Raw genomic sequence first — 18,837 nt, 5'->3', positions numbered from 1 at the left:
GTGGCATGAGCTGCCTGAGTTCACAACACTGCTTGTGCGACTGCAGTGCAGAAGGAACCATGAGTCAGAGCAGATTAAGTTGGTAATGTGACGATAAACAGTTAAAAAATAACTGCAGTTTGTGCACGACATGCAGAAATTCGAAGATTCACCTTTCGGGCTGGAGCTTCAAAAATAGACTGGGAGAATAAAACAAGCGGCTCAGATCTGAACTCATTCCAGGATTGCAAGATTCCAGGAAGCAAGATTGCAAGCAAGAAACGGCAATGCCCTCCTTTATGAGCTTAGAATGACCAGACCGGAAGTTTAGTGAGGGTTTGGCTGTCCTCGGGCGATACCACCAGCACACGTGTTTGCCCTCCCCACACAGTGCCAAATCCAAAAACTACAGTTCACTTTTGCCGGGAACCTCAGTTGTGAACTCAACAACAGTGAACTGCAGTGACTTAACTTGCACACGAGTTTCAGATCTTTGCCGAAGCAGCATCTGAAGCAGGCTCAGACGTAAACTCCCTCTGGCTTCAGTTCAAGGAAATCATTTTTTACTGTATAGTATGCAGATATGTCCCCTCAAAAAACAAGCGAGTTAAAACAAAGAAGCCATGGATCACGCGAGAGGTCATTCATGCAAAACGCAAAGTGAAAAGGCTGCGTCCAAAGATACTGACCCCGATAGAACACAATAATTAGCCGGTGCAATTGAAATCTTCAAGGAATACTACTTAAGTGTTACGCTGCCTGACTTCCTTACTTGTAGCCCACACAGGTTCTGGAACCACTTCCGCAATAGAAACACAGCAGGACACGAACAGACACCAGAGGAAAACAGTGCGAAGGCTAATTACTTTAATGACTTTTTTCAGTCTGTATTTACCACCGATAACGGTGTTATTCCCTAGATGGCAACAACCTGAACTTCAGATATCAGAGAAATAAACATAACTGATGATGGATTTTTCAATCTTCTCTTGAACATCGATCCGAAGAAAGCCAGCGGGCCAGATGACATACCCAATGCGTTTTTAAAAAAGATATGCGGAATGGTGCAACAAATACCTCGGCATAATATTCCACAAATCACCTGCTGTGTCAAAACTACTGGATGACTGGCGAACATCGTTCCGATCCACAAAGGAGGAGTAGTGCATCAAACTTGGGGCCCATTCCACTGACTAACACAGCATGCAAAGCACATCATCTCAAAACATCTGACCGATTTTCTAGAGCATGATAAATTGATATCACCTGACCAGCATGGTTTCCGCCGAGGGCTGTCGACTATCACTCAGTTAATCGAAGTCGTTCGTGACTTGGCCCTAAACATCGATACCTGCAGTCAAATTGACATATTACTACTAGATTTTTCCAAAGTGTTTGATTGCGTGTACCATAACAAACTAATCGCAAAGCTGCAATGCATGATCGAGCAGGAGGAAGTTCTGGGTTGGATTAAAGAGTTTCTATCCAACCGTTCTCAATTTGTAATCTTTCAAAATATGCCCTCTAGAATAACCATGGTCACTTCGGGAGTTCCGCAAGGCTCCGTTCTTGGCCCACTTCTATTTCTTTTCTATATTAATGATATCACCGCTCAGATTAACTGTAACATTAAGCTATTTGCAAACGACTGCATCATCTACAGACAAGTAGAAAGTCCGGAAGACCACACTGCGCTTTCCCAGTCACTTGACGCTGTGGTGGACTGGTCTGATAGATGGCAGATGACCTTTAATTCTAAAAAAAATCAGTGTGCATGTCAGTAACCAGGAAAAAAGTATCCTCATCTTTCCCTTACAGCATTCACGGTACGCCACTTATGAAAGTCTCCCAGCATAAGTATCTTGGTGTTACACTAACCGCTGACTTTAGATGGGACGTACACATCGCTAATGTAACATCGGCAGCATTACAAAAACTGTTTGTTCTGAGAAGATGTATCCGACTTGCACCAGCATCTACTAAACTCCTAGCATACAAAACTTTCATAAGACCTATTTTAGAGTACGCCCACCCTGTTTGGTTTCCGCAAACAACCACTAACATAGCAAAACTAGAAAAAATACAAAGAAAGGCACTACGATTCATCCATAACAAATATAAGCGTACTGACCCCCCATCGAACCTTGCAGCTATTTCAGGACTCCCGACGCTCTCAATAAGAGCAGAGCACGCGCGTTTATAACTTTTATACCAACTGCTCCATAACGACTATAACATCAATGTGTCAAAATATCAGAAATATATGTGGTCGGGCTAGTTGGTTCTGCATAGTATATAAGTGAATTGCGGAAGAACTTAGACAGGACACAGAAAGAAACACATACAACAGTTCACGAGCGCTCGTGAACTGTTGTATGTGTTTCTTTCTGTGTCCTGTCTAAGTTGTTGCGCAATTCACTTATATACTGTGTGAAAATATATTTGCCAGTCCCAGACTCGACCGACACGACACTAACTCTAACTGATTATTCCTATCGCACAGATGCATTTAAACACTCATTTTTCCTGTCGCCATCCGAGAATGGAACAAACTGGATGCCTCGATTACCCATGCGCCGACCTTAACAACATTCGCTACAAGGCTCGAGGCCGGTATTGCCGCAGAGTAACACTCTCAGTGGTACACATGGGGCTCTGAGTATTCCGTTCCTTCTTGTCGTGTTAATCAGTGCATCACCCCTTGCGCAGTCATAGTTTGTCTTCCTGGGTTCGATTGTCCACTATCCTTCAGTACTGATATTGTTTCCACCATATACACATCTTGTCTTGAGCGCCAAGGTTTTGTCTCTCATTTTTTATTTTCTCTTCTAAGTGCATGTTGTTCACTGTTAGCCATGTTTGATCACTTCATATGATAACCTCGTCTAGAGCTGATTGTACATCGTTTGTCTTCAGTCAGGCAAATGAACCACTGTTCTACCGGATTTATCTTGGCGTGTGTTCTTGCCACATTGTGAAATTTCCTTGTGTTGTGTGATGTAGTTCTTGCCTCAGTGTGACTGTTGTGTATGCCCACCTGCTAGGGCCCCGTAAAGAGGCCTGCAGTATTGAAAATAAATAAATTAATTAACAAACAGGCCATTCCAGAGCATGCAAAATGTTTTTTTGGAGAACTGAAATGCTGGTATTGATTGCAAGATGGCAGACCGCACATAGATGCGTCAGTGAAGGCATGTGACAAAGCACTGAAGGGGAGGTAATAATGCAAGTGTAACGGCCTTTATTGGCAAGAGATGACTGATTGTGAAGGCCGGTTAGAGCGGGCAAGGACAGGTCCGGTCGCAGAACAGTTGATGCTCCCACCACGCGCCGCGCGTCGGTTCTGCTGCCTCAGCTGCCGATCGTCGTCTTTTCGCCTCGCCCCGCGCATCGGTTCTGTTGCTCCGTCTGCTAAGCGTCTTCCTCTTTACATTTGGCCCCGGGGGAAAAAGAGCCATCCTGGCGATTTAGGGGGTCAACAGGACGCAGGGGTCGTAGTATGGCTTCAAACGCGAAATGTGGACGGTCTCACGCCCACGTCGTCGGAGATCGGATGATGGCGTCACGGGCTCAACGACTGTTACCCATCGGATCGACACTGGTGCCCACTCGCCGTTGCGCCAACGCCCATATCGCGTCTCGTCCACCGAACGCCAGGTTATCGACGCCCAGGTAAATGACATGCTGCAGCGTGGCGTCACACAGCCATCGCACAGTCCTTGGGCTTCCCCCGTCGTCCTTGTCACCAAGAAAGATGGCTCTATACGCTTTTGCGTTGACTACCGGCGCCTGAACAAAATCACCCGCAAAGACGTCTATCCGCTGCCTCGCATTGATGAAGCACTTGACTGCTTGCAGGGAGCTGAATTCTTTTCTTCTTTAGATCTACGTTCGGGTTATTGGCAAGTACCGATGGCCGACGCTGACCGCTCTAAGACAGCCTTTGTGACGCCTGACGGGCTGTATGAATTCAACGTCATGCCCTTCGGACTCTGCAATACCCCTGCCATTCGCCATGCTTACCGTCTCAGCCGGCTGCAGCGCCATGCCCCTGACGAATCCATTCATGTGCCCCTCTACTCTTCTTCGCGGTGAATGCCTGGGACGTGTCCAGCCTTTCGCCTCCGTCGTCGCCTGGGACCCTTATGAGGATGACTCCTGCCGCATGCAAGTGTCTTCACTTACTTCTTCCCCACCGTCTCCTGATTCCGCTCCCGAAGCCGTCTTTGCGCGCTCAATCGACTCGAATCTTTCGCCACCGGAGAAGACCCAGCTTGCGGCCCTGCTCGATAAGTTTCGGTCATCGTTTGACTTCTCTCACCACTGTTTGGGCCGCACCTCAGCTGCCGATTGTCGTCTTTTCGCCTCGCCCCGCGCATCGGTTCTGTTGCTCCGTCTGCTAAGCGTCTTCCTCTTTACACAAGTAATAAAAAGCTGAGGCCCAAAGGAGTGCCTTGGGTGACATCCGAGATTGCAGGAAAAGGCAGGATGCTCAAGAATTGGCAAGGGAAATCTGCCGACGGCTGGCTGTTTAAGCTTGGATCCAGTTTAGAGCTATTGGATGCAAGTTAAAAAACGAGAAAACCAGCCTGACATAAATAAGGGAATCGCATGCTTTTTTGAAAGCAAACAAAAAAAGCAACATAGGGGGGTGTTGCAGTCAAGGTGCATGTCGTGAAGAACAAGAGAAAGTTGGCCATTGCCGAAATGCTTTCTAAAAGCTTGCCGATTTGGATGAAACAACTTAATTGGCCAAAACAATCGATCAGGGGCAAGAGTATGAAATGTGTTTGGTGATTTGCAGCAGATGCCAATGCCACAAATAGGGCCATAGGTGCTGGGTGATGAAGGGTAAGAAACACAGAGGGGCCAGGCTATGAGGACGCAGGAAGCTATCTGCACAGCATGCACTAGGTACGCCTCCACAACCTGCTTCCTCTCCCGTTGTTGCTTTCTGTAAATTTCACAGAACTTGATCATAGCATTCTGTGGGGTGAAGTGGTGGTAAGTTGGCATGTCGAAAGTGTGCTAAGGGGCGACGACAGAGCAACAATTGCTACCCTGTGCAGTGGTGTTGTTCCCATCGTCTTTGTTCCTAGCATAGCTTTACCAGCTCCACAGGGCTTATTTTGCAGTCTGCAAGTAATCATGTCTGTAGCAAGCAGTCACAGGCAAACGAAGGTAGCAGACATCATCTCAAGGCTTCAAGAATGTCTTGCTAAACAAACTGCTGTGGCTGACCCAGGAAGCGCTGCTGAACAACCGCTTAACACCAATAAAGCCCATTTTGCAAGCAACCCTGCCACAATAGCATTGTGAACGCATCCAGTTTCATACTGCTGAACTAAGAACGAAAACCACGCAAAGGACGATACACAGGGAAGAAGTAGACAGGACGACCGCTCTCGTCCTGTCTACTTCTTCCCTGTGTACCGTCCTTTGCGTGGTTTTCGTTCTTAGTTCATGGATTACCAACTAACCCCCCATCGTACACTCCTTCAATTCATACCGCTGATCTCCCGATCGAAAGGGACGGTCAGCAAAATCAACAACAAACACTGTCATTGCCCATGAGGCGTTTCAAGACCACTGCATTTTTCTGACTGCAGCGGAAACCAACATCAACTTAATATCGCCAAGCATTGGTCAATATTGACTTAACACTGCTAAGCAAAAAGAGAAAAAAGCAATGGCAAAGGTTTTCTCAATATTTTCTTTTGTTGTTTTTCATCAAGACTCGTTACGCCCAACTTGCTCTGTGGACAGTTTTGATCGCATAAGCTGCTGACACACTTTTTTTTCCTGCGCTACATCACTTGAAATGCTCATGAAAAACAGACTTATGAGTTGGCACATATTAGAGATTTGTACACTGTCAGCCAGCCGTGACTTAAATGCGGCAATGATTCTTGTTTGTAATCACGTAATACCATGTCACAACCTAAACCACAATGGCTAGAGGAAGTGTTCAGTCACCCATTCATCACGCAGGCAAATGTGGGCACAGCCGGCAGGAAATAAATGATGCTCCCGAAGATACATTTGCACTGTACCGATGTTTTCACACAGGTTACACAGTTCCTCCGGCAAGTCGTAACCCGAGCTCCCATTATCACAAAATGTGTTGAATGGAGTACCAAGGCGCAGATGGATGGCGACATCGCTGTTGTCGCCGCAGAAAACAGTCCGACGGCCGTGCAGCCAAGCTCGCGTCACGTCGCACACACGGCAGTTCTCAAGCACAGTCCATATAAACACTTCGTGACACCGCCAACGCGTAGGCCTTGCGTCGGTTTGAAGAGGCACTCTGTCAACTCCATCAGCATCGATGATTACAGAATTCAACTCGGGAAACTGTCGCTCACCACTGCTGGACGCGGAGAAGTTCGCAGTCGCTCTGAACTCTCGTAATACCAACATGTGGCCAATATAATATGCTTCGCGGCATAGCTGCCTATGCCTCGCTCCCCAGTTCAGCCGACGGACAGCCACCTCGCCCCGGCAGAAGCGGAGGCACAGCGGGCCTGAGACGTCACGTAAAAAGCAGCCAATCGCTGCAATCCGGTTGCCTGGTGGATCCACTCATCCGCCCGAAAGTTGAAGTTGACCAACTTTTCTTCCGCCCGCCGGACAGAGCGGATGCCTATTGTCTGGTCGGGTGGTCCGCCATCCGCCTGCCGGGCGGATCCACCCAAAAAAACGATCATACAACGGCCCTTACTGTGATGACGATGAGGAGCATGATTCCTGGGAGTTGGCAGATTCGATTTTTGGAGAAGTTGTCGCGGCTCTAGACCTCCTCCGCAGGTATGTACATAGTACGTCGCACCTCAAAGCGATGCTGACAGCAATGCGGCCTTCCAGGCTATTGAGAAACGCGTGGTGCTTTCCAGCGAGCGAAAGAAACTGCAATCCACCATCCTCAGTTTTTTAAAGTCCTAAGCTCACTTTGCAGAAATAAATTGCTTCAAGTAAAAGCTACACCGTTTTCATTCATTTTCGGAGCTTTCCTCACTGCTGCGGTTTCACGGCTGTTACGTTTTTTGTTTTTTTTTTCAAAGTCTGGTGAAAAACTTATGAATGGGGTTCTACTGCATCGAACTGAAAGAGCAGGGCATGTACAGAAGGCAGTGATGGAACTTTTTAATCAATGCGGTCACAACTTCAATGAACTTAAACTGTTTATTCTTCAGTCAGGCTTCAAATCTGCAAGGAACAGGAAATACAGAGGGGCATTCCTAGTCCACAAATTTAAAACCTTACAACCTGCAGGAATCAACATATCCGAGGAAACTTAGAATCTGTCAGGTACATTTTAGCACTGGTGTAGTTCATTTAAACAGGTCTTTCACATGGCCACAGCACTTCCCAGTACTTGATTACAAAGCTTTATCATTTCTTTCACCCAACCTCCCTGCTTGGACCCGTCCTTTTCTCTCTTTGTTCAATTCATCCCTTGCGAGAGAGACAGAAAGGAATTTTAATGAGAGGAAAAGGTGGAGAGGCCATTTCTCAGGAACCTTGGGCATTCCGTCCCCCTTCCTTTCATGCTTTCTCTTGAAAGGGGTACACCGTACTTGCGCGAAAGACGGGACGAAAATAAGGAAACACAAACTAGTTTATTTCATAGAGAGCAACACATTTATACTCTAGATGTCAAACACAGTGATAAAAACCATCGCATGCGCATTTCACCTCAGCCTACTGCCACCACAGGGGCTGCCTGATTACATCAAAAGTTCCAACAACCCCCGGCACTGCTATCAAGAAGGACAGAAGAATCATGAGGTGATAAATGAGGAAAGGTGACATTAAACATATCGTAGCAAAGCAGTGTCAAAACCAAAGGCATGTCAAAGCGTAAAAACAAATCATCTTAGCAAAAGCAGTGTCAAAAAAAGGCAAAACACAACACTAAAAACAGCCGGTCAACAGGGTAAAAAAAAAACACATTGCAATGAATAATTCAAACAAGAATCGAAGGCTAGGCCACCCAACAACAGTACGACCAGAAATAAAATGGAAACCTGGGCACAGTAAAATTTACACGTGTCCGTGTAGAAAAGTCACCTCTTTGTTAAGAAGTAAGAGAGATGCAGTGCCAATGCATTCATCTCCGGAGTTAGTGATATGACATGCCTCAATAATTTCCCTCTGGAGTTTGGTCTTTGCATGTGCCAATAGTGTGGTGCCTCTAAGCAATGGCTTGCATTTGTGACTGGTGACGTGCTCGGGAAGGCATCGTTTTTCGTTGTTTTTTACAGCCCTCTTGTGTTCACGCAGTCTCTCGTTGAAGCACTTTCCTGTTTGTCCTATGTATACGCTACCGCAAGACAAAGGAATGCTGTATACAACATTGGTAGTGCATTCAACGTATTGTTTTACATGTTTCTTATTACATGATTCATGCTTTCTAGCCAGACAGCTTGCTGAGGGCAGAAAAAAGGACCTTCACATCATATCTTTGGCCTATCTTCTTCAAGTTATGTGAGATTCTATGAAGATACGGAATGACTTTCATTAAAGTTCGGATTATTCTTGTTGCCTTCTTTTATCTTCTGTAGAAGATTCACGGTGACACTTCTGATGACATCAATGGGGTAACCTGCTTTTTCTAGACGGGAGGTCTGGAAAGATCAATGTAGACGGAAAGAGTACAAACTATCAACTGATTTTATATGGATCAATGCTCCATATGTACGCAGTGTACACATGGGCCTAAAAAAGAGGGAGCTGGAAGCGAGAGAGAGGGCAATTCAAGCCTGGGCACAAATCAACAAAATGCATGCAGAAAGTTTTTTTCTGCCTTGTACAGGGGGGTAACTGATGTGTCACTAATACACTCCGCAACTTTTAACTGGCTGTAGTAAGCTTCCAGAAGCTTCCAGAACCCGCTCTGTCTTCACCCAGAATCCTGATCCCCTGAAAAGGGAGGAGCAAATTTGCCTGCTTAATAATGCATTGCACGCAAAGGTTGTGAGCCACGGCTCGGACACCGAAAATAATAAATGTTAACAGAAGGAGTGTCCTAAACACTGAGTTGGAGACTCTTCTGCTTTTGCATGACCTAGAAATGGCGGTTTTTACAGACACTTGAGTTTTTTCCCACTGGTATGAAAAATTAAGAGGTGGGGGCATTATGTCCAAACCATTCCTTCGAATTTTTCGAATGCGTGATATACTCAAAGCAGAGAGCATTTTTTGTACAGCATACTATGGAAATGTTAGATATATTATTGGAGCAATGTGCAGGCCCCCCAATTCCACCGGCGTGGTATTAGACGAACTGAAACAATATTGACGGCGTCTCTGCGCGTCTAAAGGTCGCCGGGGCGTTCGGTCGGAGGTCGGGTCGCATACTAACGTCGGTGAGCGGAGGATGTTCGTCATTATGTCCAGTGATGGCGGCCCTACCCCCGGGGGTCGCCGTCCTCAGTTTTCCCAGCGCGGGCTGGAGGACTGCCGGACATAGGACTGGCGGGCTGGTGAAGACAACCGTCGAGGCGACGGTGACCTGGACTGACGTTGGGCAGTGGGCGCAGGTGGGACGTTGGCCGCCAGGTGCTGGTCGATGTCACGGGGTCATTCCCCATAGCGTGGCCGAGGTGCGTCTGGCAAAAAGCCGCGCAGGCCAATCCGGCGGTACGGGCAGTGACAACGGATGTGGCCTGCTTCGCCTCAGTGAAAGCACAGGGGCCTGTGGTTCGGCGTGCGCCACGTTTGCCTTCGTGATGGGTGGGCGGTCGTCGGGCAGCGCTGTCGTATACGGGAATCAGTGGGACGGCGCTGTAGGGGCCGGAGAGTAGAACGCCAGTGGTGGCGGTGCAGGGCTGTGCAATGCCTCGCTATATGTCATCAAATAGGGTGCTGGCAGTTGGGGAGGTGGAATGGGCTGTACTGTACAGCGTATCTCGCCACGAACAGCATCCGAAATGGCGGTGACACTATAGGAGGCTGCTCCACAGAGCGAAGCTTCTGTAGCTCTTCACGGACGATACTCCTGATGAGCTCTCGGAGGGTGGTGTTCTCGTCCCCGGGCTTCGGCATGTGGCCCTCCACAGCAGTGATGTTTGAGGAACGGCCGTAGTGCGCAAACCGCTGTTGCAGGGCGCACTCCATGCCTGCCGCTTCCCTTGCAAAATCGGCGACTGTAGCCGGGGGATCGCGCACGAGCCCGACGAACAACTGCTCCTTCCCTCCCCGCATCAAATGGCGCCCCTTCTTGGCTTCCGACATCGAAGGATCAGCGAGGCTGAAAAGCCGGGTCATGTCCTCCACGAACATCGCCACGCTCTCGTTTGGCTGCTGCGCTCTGGATTGCAGAGCCAATTCAGCACGCTCCCTCCGTTCGTTGCTGCTGAACGTATCCAGCAACTGCCGCCGGATGTCCTGCCAGGTGTGGATGGCGGACTCGTGGTTTTCGACCATGTCTTGGCGGGCAAAGTAGACGTTCCGAAGCTTGCGGTCCTCGTCCCACAGATTGAATTCAGTGACCCTGTCGTAACCGTCCAAGCAGTCCTCCACATCCACCTGTCACCATGAAACGACGCGGGCGTACGAGGCACATGGAGAAGTAGTGGTGGTGAACTCACAGATTGCTGGCTGGTCTGGCTGCAGAGGTCATCGTGCGGGGTGGTGCAGTGAGGGGGTTGTATTCGGAGGCTAAGCCTCTTCAGCGGCGGCTTGACTTGTGGACAGGTGTCGTGTCCAGGGGGACATGTGGCTGAGCGCTGGAGGTTCCTGGGACCTCTTCGTACATGGATCGTCACCCAGCGACTCCGCCAAAATGTCACCGGACGCCGGTAGAGCGTTCTCACAGCACTTGGCAAGAGGACTGAGCAGAGCGCAGCCAAACGACCCTAGGACGGAGCAGAAGACAACAAAGTCCGGCGCACGACAAAGGATGAAGACAGACCACACGGGGGCGCCGGTAGAGTGTCAGAAATAAGTGTGGCAATATTTGCGCACAAACAATAAACCCGGTAATCGTTATATAGACAGGAGATTTTAATTTGCCTGATGTAGACTGCTCAACTTTTTCATTAAAACGCATGACCATCAAGGTGAAGCTATGCTGGACATTGCTTTTGCCTTCGACTTATTGGAAATTGTGGAAGCAAATACCGGAATGCAGGGTAATTTTCAGTCAATGCTTGACCTCTTTTTTGTCAGCAGATCATTTACTGCCCAAACAAAATGTCACACAGTGCATGGAATATCGGACCACAAGGCCGTATCGCTGATCAGTGCATAACAAACCTAAATATTCATCTTATCAGAACTACTCTCCAGCTGATGATGTGTACACTCTTTCAATTAACATGGATGCCTTTTCAAGAAGCACAAATGATGTGCATTCCCTTTGGTGCAAGTTGAAAAAATTAATGACAGAGTGCACTGACCGTATTGTCCCGCTGATAACGAAAAAGAAAGCAGGCAAGAAACCCCGGAGGGCTTCACAGCTCCAAAGGCAACTGAAACAGCTAAAGAAAAAATTGAAAATCGAAGGTGTGAAGTCGGTCAAAAAAAAAATTGACATCTTCATCTTGCTTAGAAGTCAAATATGTGCCGATAAACAACGATATTGCGGTAAATCACTACAAATTTTCATTACCACAGTTCCAGAGAAATTATGGCACTTTACTTCTCCCACCTCCAGTCAGTGTGATGTATTTAATGTTGATGCGCACGATGGCAGAAAAATCCAATGATTTCCGGCACACAAGAAAGACTGACAGAAAACACACCGGTCTTCTTGTGCACCGGGAATCATTTGGTGCCCGACCCGGAGCAGAAAAAATTGCTTCCTGATGCGAAATTTGAGTGCAGCTGTTTCGACAGACTGAGGCAAGGAATTCGAGCAAGCATCAATTACAGACAACTTATTATTTTTCACACATATTCCTTCTTCCAGAAACACTCCACAGACAGTTCTTGACTCCAACAGAATGGAAAGCGGGGCTAGTTCTTGACTGTCAGGAAGGAAGTTTTGTGGACGGGGAAATAGATGGACATATACTCGACTTGCTGCCCCAATGCCCGGTTCTCAAAGACGAGGTCTGCACAAGTATTTCGCGAGGTTGTCGCAGCTATGGGAGCCATTACGAGCGAGAGGAACGGGATGTTCTCCCGTATAAGTGGTAAGAAATTCCCGCTCGTCTTTATATCTACATTAAAGTCCCGCCCCCCCCCACCCTGGCAGGTGGCAGCGTTTCTGCCACAACGTTGTCAATGCCAAAGCATGCAGCCGCCATGTCATAGCCTTCCCTCTGGTTCAGGTGTCCACCGAGATGTGTGAGACAGATACTGCGCATTTCCTTTCCTCAAAAGCAAATTTACAGATTTTACCCTCTGCTTTCCAGGCCCCAGCTCTATTGGCTTCGCAGCTGTGGGAGACAGACACTGCGCATTTCCTTTCTTCAAAAAATTACCGAAGACACTTTGTAAATTCTAAAGTGTGCTTCATTTCATTTCATTTTCATTTCATTTTATTACCTTAAAAACCCCTCGAGGGGTATTACATAAGGGGTGGGATGAGCAGAAAAGGTACAAGGCAAAAAGCCTTGGGGTCAACCCACTGCCGCTTCTCCGAACCGCTTGGCGTGGAATCACTTCGCCGCTTCGGAGCCATGCATCTCACTCGACTGCAATGAGACGTGTGGCGATGGAGCAGTGGTGCAGCTGCCACCGCCGATGCGCGCGCGCTCGTTCTACCGCTTGTGTGTGACGCCACGGTTGCTATGCACAGCTGCCCCCCCCCCAGCTGCTAAGGATGGCAGGAATTTGCACTTTAGCTCTCTCCTTTCCAAGCTCCCGCTCCATTGCTTTCACAGCTTTCACAGCTGCCTGTTACAACGGCAACGCGAAACACAGAAACGGGCGCCAAAGAGCTGCGCTCTAAAATCGCAAATGCACTTTAACTGGCTAATGATAACGGTGTAATGTCAGCTTTCGAATCGTGAAATGAATGGCGGCACGACGACACGCAAACAACAACACGCTACCAACTATTTATTAGACGGAAAGGAGGCATGATACCCAGCTCAAGCATGTGACAACACAGCACCCTGAATCCAGCCAGTGGCCGGAAATCAGCATGAAAATAAACAGCACAATCGCAGAATTAAGGCAGAAACTCAGGCTAGTCGGAAAGCATTTGGAATCATATTTGCCAGCGCTTAGTGAACACACGAGACAAGTCGCGTTGCACGACTGCATTGAGAGTGCAACCCCACTGCCATTTCACAATTCTATTGGCATGTCAATTGAAAGCTTTTCAAATCTTGTTTCATTTTACCTGTCATCGACTGTCATAAAGCATGAAGGTACAGAATATGTACAGAAGGATGGCATATGTATTGGGTCCTGCATCGCCCCCTTTCTCAGCTCTGTCTTTTCAATGTCCTACATTCAAAGCAAAAGCAGTCAGAAACAGAGAAACTAAAAACAAAACAAAAACTATATACCAACAAAACCCACCCCAACGAACAACCAACAACACCTATTTAGTGCTCTGAACGTGAGACATAAAAGGAAGAAATCTCGAGCGGTACTTGCCTTCATAAAAATATTTCAAGTTAAATAACTATGAAGGCCTGTATTTCCTTACTTCCTTTCATGTACAGTTCTCACTGCACTAAATGGTGGACTAGATTCGGGAGTAGAAAAATATAAAGCTGTTTTCATTTGGTTGCTTTGTAAATGGCTATTTTGGTACCGAACATTAACCTTTTGACTGCCAGGTTTTTTCACTCACAGCTGCACAAACCCTGCCAGGGTTTTTTTCGCATGTCATTTTCCTGGAAATTTTTTGCTAGTAACGCCCTGAAATGCTCTGTTGGACATTTTTATTCAGGGTAATTTTAGAGATATCAGTTGTACCTTCCAGCACCAATCTGGCCCGTCGGATTTCCTCTCCTTGTGCAGATTTTTCGGTCACCAGACAAGGCACTCAGGTGGGCTGCTTCCTCGTTCTCCTTATCACTGGACCCCGCATTCATAAGCAGTTCTGGAATTTCTCCGTCTGTCAAAGCGCACACTGCCTCACATGGCTGCTGTGCTGAGACCAAAACGAAGCTATGCGCGCCATCTGTTGAGTAAAATTTACCCTACAAGTTTTATGAATTTCTGGGGCCTCTCCATAGACGGCACGACATGTGTGCATCTTTTTTTTTTTCTACACGAGTATAATCGGGAGCGGCAGGGAGCGAGTTCACAAGCCAAAACGAGTATACTCGGGAGAGGCAGGGGGTGTGCACATGTGGTAGCCCAAGTTATCTCGGGAGTGGCAGTGAAAGGGTCAATATTCAAGAGATCAGCATCTAAGTTTGCTGTTAGTGCAGGTACATCACTATCGTAGGAAAAAATGGTAATATTGTCATCAGCATAAACAATGTCCAGCATAAACAAAGCAGCATAAACAAAGCAACCAGTCAAGGCATTTCATCGTGGTGGAGCAGCGCAAAGGACGGGACACAAGAAGCAAGGGAGGACGGGACACAGGCGCTGTGTCCCGTCCTTTGCGCTGCTCCACCACGATGCAACAACACCAACTAGCCCAGCAACTTGCTCTTCTGAAGGCATTTCAGTAAGTCATTGATGTCTCTGCCCTCTTCCTGTCTCTTAACGTTTTTCCTTTCCATAGCTCACTGAGCTGTCCTTAACTTAAGCTGAACCCTCTTTGTTAGCCTCCACATTTCTGCCCCATAGGTGAGCACCGGTAAGATACAGCTGTTGTATACTTTTCTCTTGAGGGATATTGGTAAACTGCCATTCATGATCTGAGAGAACCTGCCATATGCACTCCAATCCACTCTTATTCTTCCAGTTACTTCATTCTTGTAATCCGGATCTTCGGTCACTACCTGCCTTAAGTAGACGTATTCCCTTACTACTTCCAGCACCTTGCCAACAATTGTAAACTACTGTTTCCTTGCAAGACTGTTAAACATTACTTTGGCTTTCTGCATAACAAGTTTCAGACCTACCATTATCCTCTGCCGGTCTAACTCATTGATCGCATTTTGCAGTTCATCTACTGAGTGAAAGAGGCAGTAGCACACAGTGAGGACTGTTGCGTAACAATACTGAAAGATGTCTAAACATGGTCCTCCATAAAGGAAGGTGTCATGCAGGGAACATCCCGCCACTAACAAAAGGGGAAGCAAAGAAAACCTTGGGAGCAATGCAGAGGGGAAAAGCAGCTGGTGAGGATAACAGCAGATCTGTTGAAGGATGGAGCAGAGATTGTGCTAGAAAACTATCCACACTGTATATGCAATGGTTTGGTTTGGTTTATTGGAGTTTAATGCCCCAAAGCGACTCAGGCTATGAGGGACGCCGCAGTGAAGGGCTCCGGAAATTTCGACCACCTGGGGTTCGTGCACTGACATCACACAGCCTCTACAATTTAGCCTCCATCGAAATTCAGCCACTGCGGCCGGGATCGAACCCACGTCTTTCGGGTCAACAGCCGAGCGCCGTAGCTGCTGAGCCACCGCAGCAGCTTACAAATGCCTTTTTACAGGAGGTATCCCGGAGCTTGAAATGGGAATACCATCTGCGATTCGCTGGCAACGTTGCCTTGACTCAGGATGATCAGTCAGTGTGTACCCTGCCATGTGCTTCGCTTCATCTTCGCTGTGGCTTGGCAACCTCCGCCTTCCAAGAGGTGTGCCCGAGCAAGCTCTCTGCGAGAGGCGCTGCAAAACCGCGCAACTGCCGCATATGCGATACGCGCCCATGCGTGCACGCTTCCACAGACGCGGTTGTGCAAGCCGCCTGCGAGTGCCCTCAAAGCGGCAGCTCACTCTTCGTTCTGCGGAGCTGATCAGAAATGCAGCACATTTGGATGTGCGCATCCGAAATTACTGCATCGCCAAAAACTTCTGACACGTGGCCTCTATTTCTGCTTTTACCACAGTTTGACAATCGGAGCCGGATCACTGCGTTAAAATAAAACAAATGTTCATCACTGCTTGGAACACTCATAACAGGGCACCGATAGCGCGCACTCTGTGACATCTCAGAAGAACAGCGTAAACATGGACTACGCAGTTTAATTTCGGCTAAAACGATGCGCGGCAAACAGATAGGATGCCAGGACAGCAGCTTCGGCATGTTGGTTATTCATTCTTGATGGAACAGCGCAAAACATCGGGACAAGAGACAAGCGCTGACTTACAACTGGTTTTTATTTCGAAGAAACATTGCTTCTTATACCTTCTTCACCCTCTCAAAAAGCACATGCGTCGCAACCATATCGTTCAAGCGTCCACAAAAAAGCATAAGACAAATAATCACAGATATTTATAATCACATTTTTAACATGTCAAATTCTTTCTTAGTCAAAGCAACAGACGGCGTGCTGACACAATCGTCGCGCAGACTCGCTATCGAAGCTGCCTCGATTATTTCCCGGACTAACTGGTCTTTGTGATTAGCCAAAGCTTTGCATTTTTGGAAAACCGGTGCACAACTAGTTGAAGGGCAATCTCTGCAATGGATTCCCAGGTTCCTGCAAGCTTGCTCGAAATTATTTTTGTGTTCTAGCAGCCTTTCATTTCAAAAATAATTTCGACACAGTCCGGGAAATAATCGAGGCAGCTTCGATAGCGAGTCTGCGCGACGATTGTGTCAGCACGCCGTCTGTTGCTTTGACTAAGAAAGAATTTGACATGTTAAAAATGTGATTATAAATATCTGTGATTATTTGTCTTATGCTTTTTTGTGGACGCTTGAACGATATGGTTGCGACGCATGTGCTTTTTGAGAGGGTGAAGAAGGTATAAGAAGCAATGTTTCTTCGAAATAAAAACCAGTTGTAAGTCAGCGCTTGTCTCTTGTCCCGATGTTTTGCGCTGTTCCATCAAGATAGGATGCGATAGCCAGCACATGTCCGCAACGTACGAGCACAGTCAGAACATGGGAGAACAAAACCTAAAGTGCTGCCGTGCACGCAGTGGTACATAGCGGGCGCCCGCAGTCCCCTTTACGTGACTGCGTTCTTCAAGCAAGTGCATACTTGGATCAAGATGGGAGCAGCTCTGACCTGAATCAAACTAAATTCCCTTCGAAGGACATGAGCAGGATCGGGTACTCACCTTCAGTTCGTGCCATGTGACAGCTTCGGTGTACGCGATTAGAAACGCCGTCAAGAAAACCTCGACCAACAGGCTCGTGGCGATGAGCATAACAGCAGCCGCGCTAACGCTGGAAGTGGGGTCTTCCCGCCGCACACTCGGTCCCCCGAAGTAAATGTGCCGACCACCGCCTGCACTGTACGTACTACCTGCACTATAGTTTTGACCAGCTCGGCTCGGCTTGGCTAGACATCGGCGGGAAACCGGCCCACTCAAGCAAAGCTGCTCCGCAGCAGTAGCAGCTCCGATTGATTCTCGCTAAACCACTAAACCAAGGTAGCTTGTATTGTGACTGCCTTGGGAGGTGACGTAAAGAGACGCGACTGTCGTCACTCCCTAGCAACCGCTGAGCGACGCCCACGCTCAGCCAGTGCTTTATTTGCAGCTCCACACCGTGCTTTTTCGTTGCGCCCACGGTGCACGCCTACACATTCAGTCCGAGAGCTGTTTATCTGTGTTTCGTCTTCGGCTGCTTCTTCTCTTAGCTTGCAGAACAGAAACAGTGATGCTGAACGCGCGATGGGAAAACGGCCACTGAATTCCAACAAAATGCATAAACGCTGGTTCTCTTCCCACGAAACGAGTGGGCTGGCTACATAAAAATGCCGTGCCTGCTGGTTGCGGTCGAGGGCGCGCGACTATTAATTTGCATCGTCACTAATGTGGTCTCCAGTTAATTATTGATTATACCTATTCAATTCGGCCGGGTGGCGCTCGCGCGTGGCATCCACGTTTTTGTACGTGTACAGGGTGTTCCGTATTTATCTGTCTAGATTGCAAAAAAAGTCTCCTGCGCACTACACTAGCATGTGTGGGCTCAAACAGAGGGTAGCTTATGATAGGGCTCTTTCCTCGTTGGCGTTGCATACACCTCCTCGCAACGTCGCCCCTCCTCCTCCGCTCTAAATGTGTGTTCGTCGTATTTTCCCGTTTTCGTTTGTTTACTGGATGTTTCTATTGTACTGATATGTGCACCTTGTTTGGATTATTCGCAGCGTCGACTTGGGTTTTCCCGCGTTGAACACTGATACCGCGCAAACGGATTGCCGGATAAGAGTTGTATTTGGCATTCGAGGGAAAAGGCAAGAAATTAATTTATGCTTTCAGCAACTGCAGCGGGAATAACCCAAGCAACCACAGATATCCGTCGGACGTACGAGCTAGATCCGAACGTCCTTTGGCGAGATCGGACGTCCATCGGACGTACGAACGCAATCCGATTTCGGATATCCGTATTCGTACATCAGTCGGACGTACGGACAGTGTCCACTTTTGTATATCCGCATGGGAGACGAGGTGTACGTCCGAAGGATGTAAGGCTGAGTATTTTCCCAGGCCATGAGTATCGACGTTTTTTATTTCACAGAAAATTCGCGTCTTTCGTGTATGTATACTGTTTTATTTACATCAGTTGGAGGGTTTGGCGCGAAGATGTTTGTAAATTAGTGCGATTCCACTCCTACCTGCAGTGCAAGAGCCGCCAACGAGCTAAATTTATCTGAGAGGAGAAGCAGGTGCTGCAGAATTTTGCAAGAACTAATGACTAGTTTTATATATATAAAACTTCTCCAAATTAGTGGAGTTGTGCGACATGTCCACCGTTTTGCTAGCTAAACTTGCCATTGAAACCATTCGTATCAAAACTCCAGTGCATTCTGCTATCACCATCATCATAGATGTCAGTTCGCGGTCAGTCCAATCCAATCCATCAGTACGG

At 47.7% G+C, this 18,837-nt stretch overlaps 2 protein-coding genes across 5 annotated transcripts in view; both read right to left on the bottom strand.

The window, feature by feature from the left end:
- Nucleotides 1-17,402, bottom strand: part of LOC149334770 (glutaminyl-peptide cyclotransferase-like) — an 84,448-nt gene extending 67,046 nt beyond the window's left edge. Inside the window, exon 1 of one of the 4 annotated variants that reach the window (XR_016284824.1) lies at nt 17,083-17,402. Coding sequence is in view for 3 of the 4 variants with exons in the window: in XM_089555388.1 (XP_089411514.1) it covers nt 17,082-17,171 (90 nt within the window). In the remaining variant the exon portion in view is untranslated. Of the gene's footprint in view, nt 1-17,081 lie in introns of all 4 variants that reach the window. The other 3 variants (XM_089555388.1, XM_089555387.1, XM_089555389.1) reach the window with 3 other exon arrangements.
- On the bottom strand, nt 7,573-11,398 carry LOC149334771 (uncharacterized). Its single transcript, XM_089556308.1, has 2 exons — nt 11,382-11,398; nt 7,573-10,838 (listed from the first exon to the last, which is right to left on the bottom strand). Exon 2 carries the CDS (start codon nt 10,405-10,407, stop codon nt 9,835-9,837), a length of 573 nt encoding a protein of 190 aa, XP_089412434.1. The 5' UTR covers nt 10,408-10,838; nt 11,382-11,398; the 3' UTR covers nt 7,573-9,834.
- Nucleotides 17,403-18,837: the final 1,435 nt, after the last annotated feature.

This window comes from Amblyomma mixtum, chromosome 8 (assembly GCF_055824585.1).
Source record: "Amblyomma mixtum isolate Tamu chromosome 8, ASM5582458v1, whole genome shotgun sequence".
Lineage (NCBI taxonomy): Eukaryota > Metazoa > Arthropoda > Arachnida > Ixodida > Ixodidae > Amblyomma > Amblyomma mixtum.
Note: the sequence above shows the minus strand (reverse complement) of the source record. Positions and strands in the feature narration are given on the sequence as shown.

Coding starts and splice junctions, on each gene's coding strand:
- LOC149334771 (XM_089556308.1), bottom strand. CDS start 10,407: ATGGTCGAAAACCACGAGTCCGCCATCCACACCTGGCAGGACATCCGG.